We start from the raw sequence: 14,634 nt of genomic DNA on the forward strand, positions 1-14,634 counted from the left end.
AAAAAAAAAAAAAAAAAAAAAACTAGCACAACTCATACAGTGTGAAATAGGTAATTTCAATAGCACTATGTGTTAAGGAAAGTGAATTCATACTTTTTGAACTTTTTAGATAATATGAATGACAAACATGAACAGAGGTTCACATCATTAGTCATTTGGGAAATGCAAATTGAAACTACCATGAAATATTACTCCATAACCATAAGAAAAAGTAAATTTTAAAATTATATCAATAACTGACAAGGATGTGGAGAAACCAGATCACTTGTACATGCAGATGGGGTTGTAAAATGGTACAGACATTCTGGAAAGCGAATTGGCTGTGTTCCTGAAAAACTAAACATGTATCTGCTATGTGACCCAGCAATTGTATTCTTGGGCATTTATTCCAGAAAAATGAAAAGTCTCACAAAAACCTGTACCCTAATGTTTGTAACAGCTCTGTCTGTAATAGCAAAAAACTGAAAACAACCAAAATGCCCTACAATAAGTGAATGGTTGAATAAACTATAGTACATTTGTACCATGGAATACTCAGCCATAAGAAAGAATAAACTGTAGATACATACAATACATGTTAATGGATGGATTTTTAAGGGCTTTATGTTGAGTTTAAAAAAAAAGACCTACCTCAAGAAGTCATATATTGCATGGTTCCATTTATAAAACATTCTCAAGAAGACAAAATTATAGAAATGGATAACCACCGATTGCCAGGAGTATGGGTGTTGGGAGAACGGGGATGGGTGTGGCTACAACTAGTGACTGGAAAGAGATTGTTGTGATGACCAGTTCTGTTTCTTCACTGTGGTGATGCTTACATGAACCTACATATGTGATAAAATGACAGAACTGTACCCACTTTATACCAGTGACAATTTCCTGATTTTGTTATTGTGCTATTGTTATATATAATGTATATTGGGGGTACCTGAGTGGAAAGGCACTTGGGACCTCTCTGTACTGTCTTTGCAACTTTCTTTGAATGTATAATTATCTAAAAATTAAAAGTTAGAATGATAAACTTTTATAATCAGAAAGACCTTGAATGTTTTATGTCCAGTTTTTGCTTAAAGATGAGAAAGCCCAGAAACACTATAAAACAGGTTTTCTAATATGGAGTCTTAAAAAGTGAAACATCAAAAACAAGACTGGTAGTGGTAACTCAGAAACAGAAGATACATTTTTAAGTTGTGAAAAGTTGAGTATTTTAGGCCGGGCATGGTGGCTCCTGCCTGTAATCCCAGCACTCTGGGAGGCTGTGATGGGTGGATCACCTGAGGTCAAGAGTTCAACACTAGCCTGGCCCACATGGCAAAACCTGTCTCTACCAAAAATACAAAAATTAGCCAGGTGCAGTGGTGCATGCCTGTAGTCCCCGCTGAGGGAGAATCTCTTGGAGGCAGAGGTTGCAGTGAGCCGAGATTGTACCACTACACTCCAGCCTGGGCAGCAGAGTGAGAATCTGTCTCAAAAAACAAAAAAATGATATTTTAATCCTCTCTCCTGTAGTTTCTAAATTAAGAATTTCCTTGATTGCTTTTTAATACACACTGGTAGGTAGATACCTAGAACATCTTAGAAAGATAAAGCAACTTGTTGACAGAGATAGGATTAAGGGAGACATAGAGGAAATGGTGAACTCACTGTACATTCTGTACCATCTATTACAGTTTGAGCTTTTCATCAATTATCAAAGGATCCTTTCATATTCCATACCTTAAACTTGGGATTGTTAACAAACCAAAATATTGATAATATAATACAATGCGATTGTCTTAAATTTAGAGAGTGACTTTCTGTCTGAAAAGATTCACAGTGTTGTATTTTAAATTCTTGGAGTCAGAAGTCTGAAAATTTTTACCTATCAAGTTCAAATAAGGAGATTTCCCTGTTTTCTTAAAAGGCAAGCTGCTTAGAAAGTTGTATTTGGAATACTATGCTTTTGAAACAAAACATTCATCTTAAGTGTTGTATGTTTTTTTTTTTCCTTGTTTTTTTAAGAACATAGTACTCCCTTGAATGAATGATGAGAGTATTAATTGCAGTGGTAACTTTTATCATTATACTTTCAGGGAAATCAAAGAAGAAATCTAGAATCTACAGTGTCTCAGATTGAGAAGGAGAAAATGTTGCTACAGCATAGAATTAATGAGTACCAAAGAAAAGCTGAACAGGAAAATGAGAAGAGAAGAAATGTAGAAAATGAAGGTAATTTGTCATTACTTTTGAAAAATGGTAGAATTTCTAACACTGTCATGAGGTTGTCTTAAATTTAGTGTCCATGTTACATACATGAAGCTACAATCCTAAGAAGCTACAATCTTAACCCAGGTCTGAAGTTAAATTTATAATATATTAAAGTAAATAGTAAGTAGCATTTAACTAGAGTAGTGATTGTCATCATGGTGTGCATACTAGAATCTCCTGGGAGGCTTTAAAGAGTACTAATGCCTAAATCCCAGCAATTCTAATTTAATTGGTTTAAATGTGTGGCCTGAGTATCATTTTTTACAGGCCCCCTAGGTACCTCTAACAAGCAGCTGCATCTGAGAACTGCTAAACTAGAATTACATGTGTTTTAATGGCTGTGTTACATATATATTTAAAATACCTTTGTACACCCTTTGATGCAGTGATTTTACTTCCACAAGTTATTTACATACATACGCATATACTGCAAACTGATGTATACATAAGGCAATTCATTGTAGTATTGTTTAAAATGGCAAAAAAAAAATGCTATATATGAAACATAATATAATACATATATGCAACATAAAGGTAATCAGTGCTGTAATTTTAATACATCTATGTGGTAGAATACTATAATACTATGTGGCTTATAAAAAAGAATAAAGCATCTCCTCAAATGCTGTTATAAAACAATCTCTAAGATATATCTTTAAGTGACAAAAACAAAGTACAGATTGCTTGTGTTTAAAACAAGAGTACTTATCTATATGTGCTTAAATTAAATATACATTGGGGAGGAGAGCCAGTTAAAAGAGAGACTCAGAGGGAGCAGGAAATTCAATTGAGAAAGGAAGACTTATTCTATACTGTCTACATTTGGTACCCTTTAAATTTTGTACCATTATTAAGATATTGAACTATCAAGCAATTGAACTATTAAAAAATAACGTTAAAACCAGCTTTATAACATTACACTAACAGAGTGATCTTATAAAGGGAATTTAAAAAGTTTGAGATTTACAACAGTAGAGAAGAAATCTGTTTTTGCACTCTGTATTATAAAACGACGAATTCTACTTTTTGATGAATTTAAAATGCAAGAACTTCCAAATTGGAATTTGGCTTTGGGAGTGGACCTAATGTAGCTGACTGTTATAGTCTAAGCCTAAATGTCATTTTTTAAAAAGGCACTTCTGTGTTTCCCCTATGAAAATTTTGTAATTTCTATGTATTATTCTTTCATTTTCTAGTTTCTACGTTAAAGGATCAGTTGGAAGACCTAAAGAAAGTAAGTCAGAATTCACAGCTTGCTAATGAAAAGCTGTCACAGTTACAAAAGCAGGTAAGTGTTTCAAATGAGATTCCTTTTTAAAGAAAATTATGGTTAATTAAATTTTATTGTACTTTGGTCAGAAACCTATTTTCTTGCTTTCTTTTTTAAATAGCTAGAAGAAGCCAATGACTTACTTAGGACAGAATCGGACACAGCTGTAAGATTGAGGAAGAGCCACACAGAGATGAGCAAGTCAATTAGTCAGCTAGAGTCCCTGAACAGAGAGTTGCAAGAGAGAAACCGAATTTTAGAGAATTCTAAATCACAAACAGACAAAGATTATTACCAGCTGCAAGCTATATTAGAAGCTGAACGAAGAGACAGGGGTCATGATTCTGAGATGATTGGAGACCTTCAAGGTAATACTTTTGCTTATATATATACAAGGTAAAATATGCATACTATGAAATTTATTATAACATTTTAACCATTTTTATGTATACAGTTCAGTGGGATTAAATACAGTTCACAATATATGTAACCATCATCATATAAGTAGAATCATACAGTGTTTGTCCTTCTGCGTCTGGCTTTTTTCACTTAGCACAATGTCTTCAAGGTTTTTATCCATGTTGTATGTGTCAGATTTTCCTTTCTTTTTAAGGCTCAGTAATCCATGGTATGTGTATACCACATTTTGTTCATTCACTCATCTATCGATGGAAGAAATATTTTATAATTTTTATTTTAATTGTTAAAAAATATGTAACATAAAATTTACCATCTTCTTCATTTGTAAGTCTAAGTTAATATATTTACGATCATATTACCCTCATAAAGAAAATAACTTTGGTGAAACCAGAAATGATTGCATTCTTTTTTATTTTTTTATGTTTTTTTGAGATAGGGATTTGCTCTGTTGCCCAGGTTGGAGTGCAGCGGCATGATCACAGCACACTGCAGCCTTGAACTCCCGAAGTCAGGCAATTCTCCTACCTCAACCTCCTGGGACTACAGGTTCATGCCACCATGCCCAGCTAATTTTTGTAGAGACGAGGTTTCACCATTTTGCCCAGGCTGGTCCCAAACTCCTGGGCCCAAGCGATCTGCCCACCTTATCCTCCCAAAGTGTTGGGATTATGGGTGTGGAGACACCACCCCATGCCAGCACTCTTTCTTTTTAGGATAATGCCTACATTTGTACCATGTTGTAATTTCTTCACCCTCATAGGCACACCTTTGGGGTAGATAATGTGGATATTTTTCAGTTTTGCAGATAAATTAACCAAAAACTTCATTTAAAAACGTGCCTAATTCATAAAGGTTTTACTCAAAGTGAGACTAATCCAAGCAAAGAGAATTATCACTGTTAAAACCTCGGAATTCCTCATGTATTGTTGGTAGTAATAGAAACTCAATTGCAGAAGTAGAATCCCATTATACATTAAAAGTTAGATACTTGGGAAGGTTTGAGCTGGAGATATTAACAGTCTTTGTGAATCTAAGAGGCCGAAGATTGAGTATAACTAACAGTGGATAAATGAACAATTTTAAAATAGTAATAAAATTCAGTTTGTTTTCAAAAAGATTCCTGGCTTTACCTACTCACATATTTTTCTATTTTCTATTCCTGTTAGCAGTACCATCTATACTACCTAATCAAAACAGATATGCATGGAAGTTGCCAGATCTCTCAAGAAAAAATTGGAGGGAGGAGTTCATTTTAACCTTAGTTAGAGATGGGAACATAGTTTCAGGTCCCTTGGGGCTTGATGATTAGCTATAATTCAGTGGAGAGAGGTCAGGGTCAGCTTTTGTGACTAAGGAAACAGAAAATAGGATCTCCTGTTGGTTCTTAACTGAGGAGTGTTGTGCAATGTTATTTCTCAGGGACCAGACTTAAAATAGATCTGAGTATAACTAAGAAAGTAACCATTTTATATGTAGTAGGAAAGTCTCAGAATTGTTTGCCTTGGCCTTTTTATACAGCTTATTAACCATGTGAAAGTCTCTTCATCTACTCTCTTTATCTTTAGGGAGATAAGAATAGGTTGCCTCTATAGATCCTTCCAGTTCCAAAATTCTTGTAAGTTTGTGATCTGTGTGTGACTAAGCTTTGAGCTCCTTGCTTCAGAGGCAGGGCCCATCTACTTATCAACAGTGGTTTTTTACTGGATCTGTTTTTTAGATATCAGTTGAAAGTTAAGTAAAATTCGTAGCATGATTTATTGTTAGTTTATCCTTCTTAATGTTTCCTTTGTTTAGTTTGGAATTTAAATGTGAATCAAAGCTCACATACACTAAAATAATATACATAACTTATATGAGTTTCAACATACATATAAAAGTGCATTCTGGTTTTTTAAAAACAAAATCACAAAGTTGGCTGGGTGTGGTGGCTTACACCTGTAATCCTAGCACTTTGGGAGGCCACGGTGGGTGGATCACAAGGTCAGGAGATTGAGACCATCCTGGCTAACATGGTGAAACCCTGTCTCTACTAAAAATATGAAGAATTAGCTGGGCATGGTGGCATGCACCTGTAGTCCTAGCTACTCAGGAGGCTGAGGCAGGAGAATTGCTTGAACCTGGGAGGCAGAGGTTGCAGTCAGCTGAGTTTGTGCCACTGCACTCCTGCCTGGGCAACAAAGCAAAACTCTGAATAAATAAAATAAAAAATAAAAAATAAATCACAAGATTTATATTAATCTTTTCTGGTCTTTAAGAACTTTCTGGTCTCTCAAATAAATTTAGTTTGGGATGGTGGGCTTCTAGCAGAGCCTTGCTTGTTATTCATTAATGGAATGTCCTTCATGTATGATCTCTGTTGCATAGTCTTTTTTTATTTTTTACTTTTTATAACTCTTTAAAGTATAAAAACCATTCTAACTTCAGGCCTGTACAGAAACAGACCGCAGGCCTGACATTTGCCAGTACCTGGACTAGTGAAACAATAAGGCTGCAACTGATTGCAGGGAAAGTTTTCCAAAAGTTCAGACTACAGAGTCTTAATGAAAGTGATCAAAATGTTATGGAGGATTGAAATTTTTAACTGAATGTATAAGCTTTCATCTAGTAAGTTTATCTGTGATTCTTCAGATTGAAAGTCAAAAAACAACTTTTTAAAATTAACCATTTTAAAAAATCCTTTTCTTAAAAAAAAATTACTTAGAACCAGAAGTGCTTCAGATACTGGATTTTGGGTGCTTTGAGAGTATTTGTATTGTATATACTTACCAGTTGAGTATCCCAAGTCTGAAATCCTTGAATATCATGTCAGTGCTCAAAAAGTTTCAAAATTAGGAGCATTGGGGATTTTTGGATTTTTCAATTAAGGATGCCTAACCTGTACTATAGCAACCTCTTGTGTACTCATCTTTTAGCTTCAAAAATCTTGATTTGGTAGCCAGTCCTGTTTCATTTTATCCTCTACTTCCCCTTCCCAGTCCTCTGACACTGAATTATTTTGAAGCACTTATCAGGCACCACATTTTCCTTTTGTTAATACATCCTAATTTGTAAATATTTTGTTATGTCAAAGATAGGGACTCTTTTTGAAAAAGACAAACATAACTACAATGCCACTATCAAAGCTAGAAAATAGGTGACAGTTATTTAATATTATAAAACATCCAATCAGTGCTTAAATTTCTCTAGTAGTCTCATAATTTGGTTTTATTAATGCATTTATTTTGTTTGAATTAGGATCCAAAATTTGCACATTGCATTTCATTAATATTTCCCTTGTTCATTTTAATCTGCGTTTTCCTCCTCCCTTTTGTGTTCTTTGTAATCTTTTTTTGCTGTTATTTGTGGTTGTACAAACCAGGTTTTCTTTTATCCTATGAGTGACTCCCATTCTGAATTTTACTGATTTCATCTGCTGATATTATTTAGCATGTTGCTCTGTCTCCTGTAGTACTTTAAACTAGACATCAGATCTAGAGATGGTTATCTACTTCAGGTAGGACTTTGGCAAGAATACTTGTAAGTAGTAGTATTTGAGTACCAGGAGGCACATAAACATAAAATCTGGGCTGGGTATGTTGGCTAACACCTGTAAAACCAAAATTTTGGGAGGCTGAGGTGGGTGGATCTCTTGAGCCCAGGAGTTGGAGACCAGCCTGAACAACATGATGAAACCCCATCTCTATGAAAAATACAAAAATTGGCCAGGCATGGTGGCACACACCTGTAGTCCTAGCTACTTAGGAGACTTAGATGGAGGATTGCTTGAGCCCGGGAGACGGAGGTTGCAGTGAGCCAAAATTGTGCCACTGTACTTCAGCCTGGGCAACAAAGTAAGACCCCGTCTCAAAAACAACAGCAAACAAATAAACAAACAAACAAAAAAAACAAACAAAAAACCATGAAGTCTAGCTGTATCTTTTTGTGGTGTTAGTAGCCATTGATGATCATTGCCTAAGTCCTTTGTTTCTTTAGGAGTTTGCATTGGTAATCATCTATTTTTATCCTTCCTCCTTCGTTTGTTAATTGGAATTCTACTCTAGAGATAAACATGTCCTCATCAATTATATAGTAGTTACTTTGAGGTACAGCTTATAAAAGAAAGGTTAAATACTTGACTCTTTGTCAGTTTTCAGAACAGTGAGTTATTTCCCAGACATCCTGCAAAGATGATTCGTGAATTTTTAAAATATATTTATGAACTCATAAATTTTAATATATTTAATATATGTTAGCCCTTTGCATTATTCTTAATGATGCTCTCTCGAAGCTTAGTGGGAATTCTTTAAGTTTAGATGCTACCCTAGTAGTCTTGGATAGCATCCTTGCTTTTTGGTATGCATAGATTTTCCAGGATTATTTTTTGTCCCAAACCTGGAATCACCCATTTGCCTAGGAACTCTGCTTCCTTTTGTAGCATATAACATTCCAGGTCTATAACCCAAATTCTATGGGTACTCACTACTGTTGGGCTGGTCAGTGTTTGTAGGCCATTTTAATGGAAAGAGGTAGGAAACAATTTTTTATATTACTAATTTCTTATTTATTGTGATCAGAAACTATTAAAAGATTTCTACTCTTAACGATTTTTTTCTGGCTTAGTTTATAAAGGATTTTTGCATTTCACTGTTACATAGCATTTGAAAGTTGTCAGTTTTTGTATGTGGCATCTTTTTGGGTGAACAGTTGATCAGTTTTCTAATGTAATCCATCAGTTTTCTAAGATCACATTCTTTGTCTCTTCTGTCAAATTTTAAAACATGTTTTCAAAGTTTTCACTATCATTGTGGGTTTTTCTCATAGCCCCCTGCCCCCTTGTATTTCTAACAGCTTTTGCTGACTATATTTTTTATTAAGGTGAAATTCTTGTAACAAAAAGTTAACCATTTAAAAATATACAATTCAACAGCATTTACTACCTTCAAAATGTTGTACAAATACCTCCACTATGTAGTTCCAAAACATTTCATTTTGTCTTTTTAAAATGTGTCTTCATCTGGTTTAGGTATCAAGGTAATACTGGCCTTGTAGAATGAGTTTGGAAACATTCTCTCCTTCTCTGTTCTTTGGAATAGTTTGAGTAAGATTGTTACTTGTTCTTTAAATGTTTGGTAAGAGCCAGATGCTGTGGCTCACGTTTGTAATCCCAGCACTTTGGGAGGCCGAGGCAGGCAGATCACTTGAGGTGAGGAGTTCGAGACCAGCCTGGCCTGGCCAATATGGTGAAACCCCATCTCTACCAAAAATACAAAAAATAGCTGGGGATGGTGGTACACGCCTGTGATCCCAGCTACTCAGGAGGCTGAGGCAGGAGAATCGCTTAAACCCCAGAGGCGGAGGTGGCAGTGAGCCGAGATTGCACCACTGCACTCCAGCCTGGGCAACAGAGCGAAACTCTCTCAAAACAAAAAACAACAAATAAACAAACAAAAAACAATGTTTGTTTAAAATTTAGCAGTGAAGTCATTCAATCCTGGGCTTTTATTTGCTGGAAGACTTTTTATTACAGCTTAGATTTCATTAGATGTTATTCGTCTGTTTAGGTTTTGGATTTCTTCATGGTTCAGTCTTGGTAGGTTGCATGTGTCTAATTTGATTATTTGTTTTATTCGACTAATTTTGGGTTTGGTTTGCTCTGGCTTTTCTAGTTGTTTAAGATGTATCATTGTTTATTGAAAGTTTTTCTACCTTTTTGATGTAGATCCTGAGAGCTATAAGCTTTCCTGTTAGTACTGCTTTCACTGTATCCCATAGGCTTTTGTATGTTTTGTTTTCATTATCATTTGTTTCAGGAAATATTTTGATTTTCTTTTTAATTTCTTCTTCAATCCACTGATCACTTAGGAGCATATTCTTTAATTTCCAGGTATTAGTATCATTTCAAAAATTCCACTTATTGATTTCTAGTTTTGTTTCATTATGGTCAGAGAAGATAGAGATATGATGTACTTTTACTTTTTTTTAAATTTTTCAAGACTGACTTTGTGGTCTAACATATGGTCTGTTTTTGAAAATGATCCTCATGCTCAGGAGAAGAATGTATATTCTGCAGCTGTTGGATGAGATGTTCCATAAATGTTTATTTGGTCTATAGTGCAGATTAAATCTGATGTTTCCTTTGTTGATTTTCTATCCAGATGATCTGTCCAATGCTGAAAGTGAGGTGTTGAAGTCTCAGTACTGGGTTCCATCCTATCTTTAGCTCTAACAATATCTGCTTTATATGTCTGGGTACTCCAATGTTTGGTGCATCTGTATTTACCATTTTTATATTTTCTTGCTGAACTGACCCCTTTATTGTCACATTATGACCTTCTCTGTGCCTTTTTATAGTTTTTATCTTGAAATCTATTTTGTCTGATACAAGTATAAGTACTACTGTGCTGCTGCTTCTTTTTTTTTTAATTGGCGTGGAATATCTGTTTCCATGCCTTTGTTTTCTCTGTGTATGTCTGTGTGTATCTTTATATGTAAAGAGTGTTTCTTGTAGGCAACAGATCATTGGGTCCTGTTTTTTTTCTTTGCTTTTTGGTCCATTCAGCCATTCCTTATCTTTCCATTAGGCAGTTTAGTTCATCTAGGGACATACTCTTGCCATTTTGTTATTTGTTTTATGATTGTTTTGTGGTCGTCTCTTCTTTCTTTCTTTCCTTCCTGTTTTCTTTTAATGAAGATGATTTTCTCTGATGATAGTTTTTAATTTCTTGCTTTTTTTTTTGGTATCTACCTGTTGTATGTCTTTTGATTTGAGGTTACCATGAGGCTTGCAAATAATATCCTCTAACCCATTCTTTTAAACTGATGATGACTTAATAGTGATTGTATTAACAAACTAGCAAGCAAAGATAAAATGAATACAAGCTCTACACTTTAACCTAGTCCCCTGCTTTTTAACTTTTCATTGCTTCTATTTATATATTATTGTGTCTTGGAAAGTATTGTAGTTGTTATTTTCAATCAGTTCTTTTAGTCTCTCTACTCAAAATACGAATAGTTAATACATTGCAATTATAGTGTTACAGTAGTGTTTTTTCAGTGTGCTTATTACCCTGTGGCCACCATCCTTGGAACTGTGCTGCATTAGACCTGAAGCCTTAAACCTTCTTGTGCTTGAATATTGATATGTTTCTCTAGGTTTGGGAAGTTCTGTATTATTATTCTTTGAGTAAGCTTTCTACCCCTATCTCTCTTTCTCCCTCCTCTTTAAGGCTAATAACTCTCTTTTGAGGCTATTTTCTAGATCTTATATGCATGCTCTATTCTTTTTCATTCTCTTTTGTTTCCTCTGACTGTATTTTCAAATAGCCTGCCTTCAAGCTCACTGATACTTTCTTCTGCTTAAACATTTCTGCTGAAAAGAGACCCTGATGCATTCTTCAGTATGTCAGTTGCATTTTTTCAACTCCAGAATTTCTGCTTGATTCTTTGTACTTGTTTCATTTTCTTTGTTAAGATTGGATGCTGAATCCCTTCTTTTTTTTTATCTTGAATTTCTCTGATTTTCCTCAAACTAGCTATTTTAAATTCTCCATCTGAAAGGTCATGTATCTCTGTCTCTCCAGGATTGGTCCCTGGCACCTTATTTAGTTCCTTTGGTGAGGTTATGTTTTCCCGAATGGTCATGATGCTTGTGGATGTTTGTCCGTGTCTGGGTATTGAAGAGAGGTATTTATTGTAGTCTTTGCAGTCTGGGGTTATTTGTACCTGCCCTTCTTGGGAAGTCTTTCCAGGTATTCGAAGGGACTTGGGTGTTGTGATCTAAGTTTTTGGTCACTGTAGCCATATCTGCATTAGGAGGCACCCTAAGCCCAGTAATACTATGACTCTTGCAGACTCTTACAGGTACCACGTTGGTGATCGTGGGTAAGATCTGGAAGAATTATCTGTATTATCATGCAGAGACTCTTGTTCTCTTCTGTTTTTTCCAAACAAATGGAATCTCTCTGTGCTGAGCTACCAGGGAGAGGTGGGGAAGGGGTTACACAATCACCCTTGTGGCCACCACCACTGGAACTGCACTAGGTCAGACCTGAAGCCAGCACAGCACTGGGTCTCACCAATACCTGCAGTAACTACTACTTGGCTACTGCCTATGTTCACTCAAGGTCCTAGGGCTCTATAACTCTATAATCAGCAGGTGATGAAGCCAACCAGGCTTGTGTCTCTCCCTTCAGGGTGGTGAGCTCCCCCTTGTCTCAGGTGGATCCATAGATGCCATGTGGGAACCAGGGCCTGAGTTGGAAATCTTAGGAATCTACCTGGTACTCTGTTCTACTGTAGCTTAGTTGGTACCTAAGCCACAAGTCAAAGTCCTTCGCATTCTTCCCTCCCCATTCCACAAGCAGAAGAGTCCCTCCCCATGGCCACCACTACTCTAGACCCTCAGCAAATGCTCCCTGGTGACTGCTGATATTGATTCAAGGCCTCAGGGCTCTTCAGTCAGCTTGTGGTGGATGCCGCCAGGCTTGAGACTCTCCCTTCAGGGCAGTGGGCTACCCTCTGGCCCAGAGCAGGTCCAGAAATGCCATCCAAGAACCAAGACCTGGAATTGGGAACCCCAAGAGCCTGCTTGGTGCTGTACCCCACTGTGGCCAAGTTGATACCTAAGCTGATTTTTGGTTCTTGTGAAGGGACTTTTTTGTGCAAGTGGTTATTCAATTTGGTGTTCCTGCAGGGAAACAATTGGTGGAGGCTTCTATTTGGCCACCTTGCTCTGCCTCCCCCTGTTTTGTTTTTAATTGACACATAATAATTGTACATACTTATGAGACGTTTTTGTACGTGTACACAACGTGTAATGATTAAATTAGGGTAATTGGCATATCCATCTCCTCAAACATTTGTCATTTCTTTGTGGTGAGAACATTCAAAATCATCTCTTCTAGCTGCTTTGAAATATGGCAATATTTTATTGTTAACTATAGTCAACCTACTGCATGGTGGGACCATTTTCTGTCTTCAGTGCTGCTTTTAGATAAGCAAGAGGACTTAATTTCTTGTATTTGATGTAGTCCAGTGTATCTAGTTTTTTCTTTATTGCTAGTGTGATTTTTTGTGTGGCCTATCGAAAAAGTCTTTGACTAGATTATGAAGATACCTCCTTTTAGCTTTTAGAAATGTTATTGTTTTAGTCAATTTAGATTATGATACCTGGTGTTTTTACCCTTATCCCTCCCACTATGTTTTTATATTTTCTGTATATAAAGCTTCTTTGCTTTCACATATTACACAGGCAAGTTCTAGTTTATTTTCAGTAGTTCTTTTCAGACAGAGTAAATGAGGAAAATAAAGTATACTTAATTTGTCTCTTTCGTGTGGTTGTTAGGAATCTTGCATGGATTCAACCCATACAGCTTTATTATCTTCTTAGGAGTTGGTTTATAGTAAGCTACTTCAAAAATTCAAAGCTTAATTTGAATTAATATCTTTGTACAGATTTTTAAAAATAATGTTTAAAACAGATTTTCTCCTGGAACTCCTGGGTTCATGCGATCCTCACACCTCAGCCTCCCAAGTAGTTGGAACTACAGGCTTGTGCCACCATGCCCAGCTAATTTTTGTGTTTGAGACAGGGTTTCACCATGTTGCCTAGGCTGATCTCAGACTCCCGAGCTCAGGCAGTCTGCCCATCTCGACCTCCCAAAGTGCTGGGATTACAGATGTGAACCACTACACCTCGCCTATTTTAAAGATAATTATATCATACTTTGTTAAGTTATAATTTCTAAGTAGCACTTCAACATTTAAACATCTTGGCACATTTGCTTTATCTCTATTCATGCAAATACACACATACTCTGTATACATTTTGGTCAGTGATTTGAAAGAAAGCAGCAATGTTTCTTTCTCCTACATGAATATATTCCAACATGAAAATATCGTGTGTGTGTAAATAAATTTATTGTTCTCTAGATTCTTGAACTAATCTAGCAGATATGCATTATCAGGTACCAAAGATTTAATATATGTTTATTAAAGAACTACTTTTGAAACCCTGAAATATGGGAGGTGAAAAGAGTACATTTGAGAGTGGGATGACTATAGCCAGTCAAACTATACTTTGAGTAGTACGGAATTTTTACTGGCCCTTCAGGTACTTCATTTTCCTTGTCCTAGGACACTTTGAATCACAAAATATGAAAATATAGTTTTTATTTTACGCTAGACAATATAAATATATTCACTTAAGTTAGATTCTACATGTATTGAATTTGTGTGTTTATTAAATACTTATGCCTTAAAAATCTGTAAGGGAAAGCATGTTTTAATCAGTAGACAATTACTAAATATATGAGTTACTGCCATTGCATGGCATGAACATCAGGTAAGTTAAAACTAAACTTTGTTAGAGTACTTGAATTCCTTAAAAACTTAGTTTTCCATGAAAATAGAATTTGGCTCCATAAAAGTAGTTTTATTAAACACTTTGAGGAGTGTCTGGTACATGCGGGCCACTTAATAAATACTTGCCTTTATTAACTAAAAGCTCTCACCTTTAATGTTGTTAGAAATAAGGACTTGGATTTGATTTCTAGCTCAAGCTGAGGCTTTGTCTCTTTGGCTACTTTTAAATAAGGAATATGTACTACATTATATCCAATTAGCATTAACATTTTTATTCTGTATCTTGTGTTTATTGTGCATACCACCAAGAAAGCACTTAATAAATTTTATCTGATTAGGAAACTGAATATAGT

General features: G+C 35.6%; 1 protein-coding gene across 4 annotated transcripts in view; it reads left to right on the plus strand.

The window, feature by feature from the left end:
• ROCK1 (Rho associated coiled-coil containing protein kinase 1) overlaps positions 1-14,634 on the plus strand; it is a 165,980-nt gene that overhangs the window by 107,938 nt on the left and 43,408 nt on the right. For all 4 annotated transcript variants that reach the window (XR_005195573.1, XM_017498949.2, XM_037728141.1 and 1 more), the window contains 3 exons: positions 2,076-2,211; positions 3,447-3,538; positions 3,642-3,888. Coding sequence is in view for 3 of the 4 variants with exons in the window: in XM_017498949.2 (XP_017354438.1) it covers positions 2,076-2,211; positions 3,447-3,538; positions 3,642-3,888 (475 nt within the window). In the remaining variant the exon portion in view is untranslated. The remainder of the gene's footprint in view (positions 1-2,075; positions 2,212-3,446; positions 3,539-3,641; positions 3,889-14,634) is intronic.

Source organism: Cebus imitator, unplaced genomic scaffold (assembly GCF_001604975.1).
Source record: "Cebus imitator isolate Cc_AM_T3 unplaced genomic scaffold, Cebus_imitator-1.0 Scaffold12, whole genome shotgun sequence".
Classification (NCBI taxonomy): Eukaryota; Metazoa; Chordata; class Mammalia; order Primates; family Cebidae; genus Cebus; species Cebus imitator.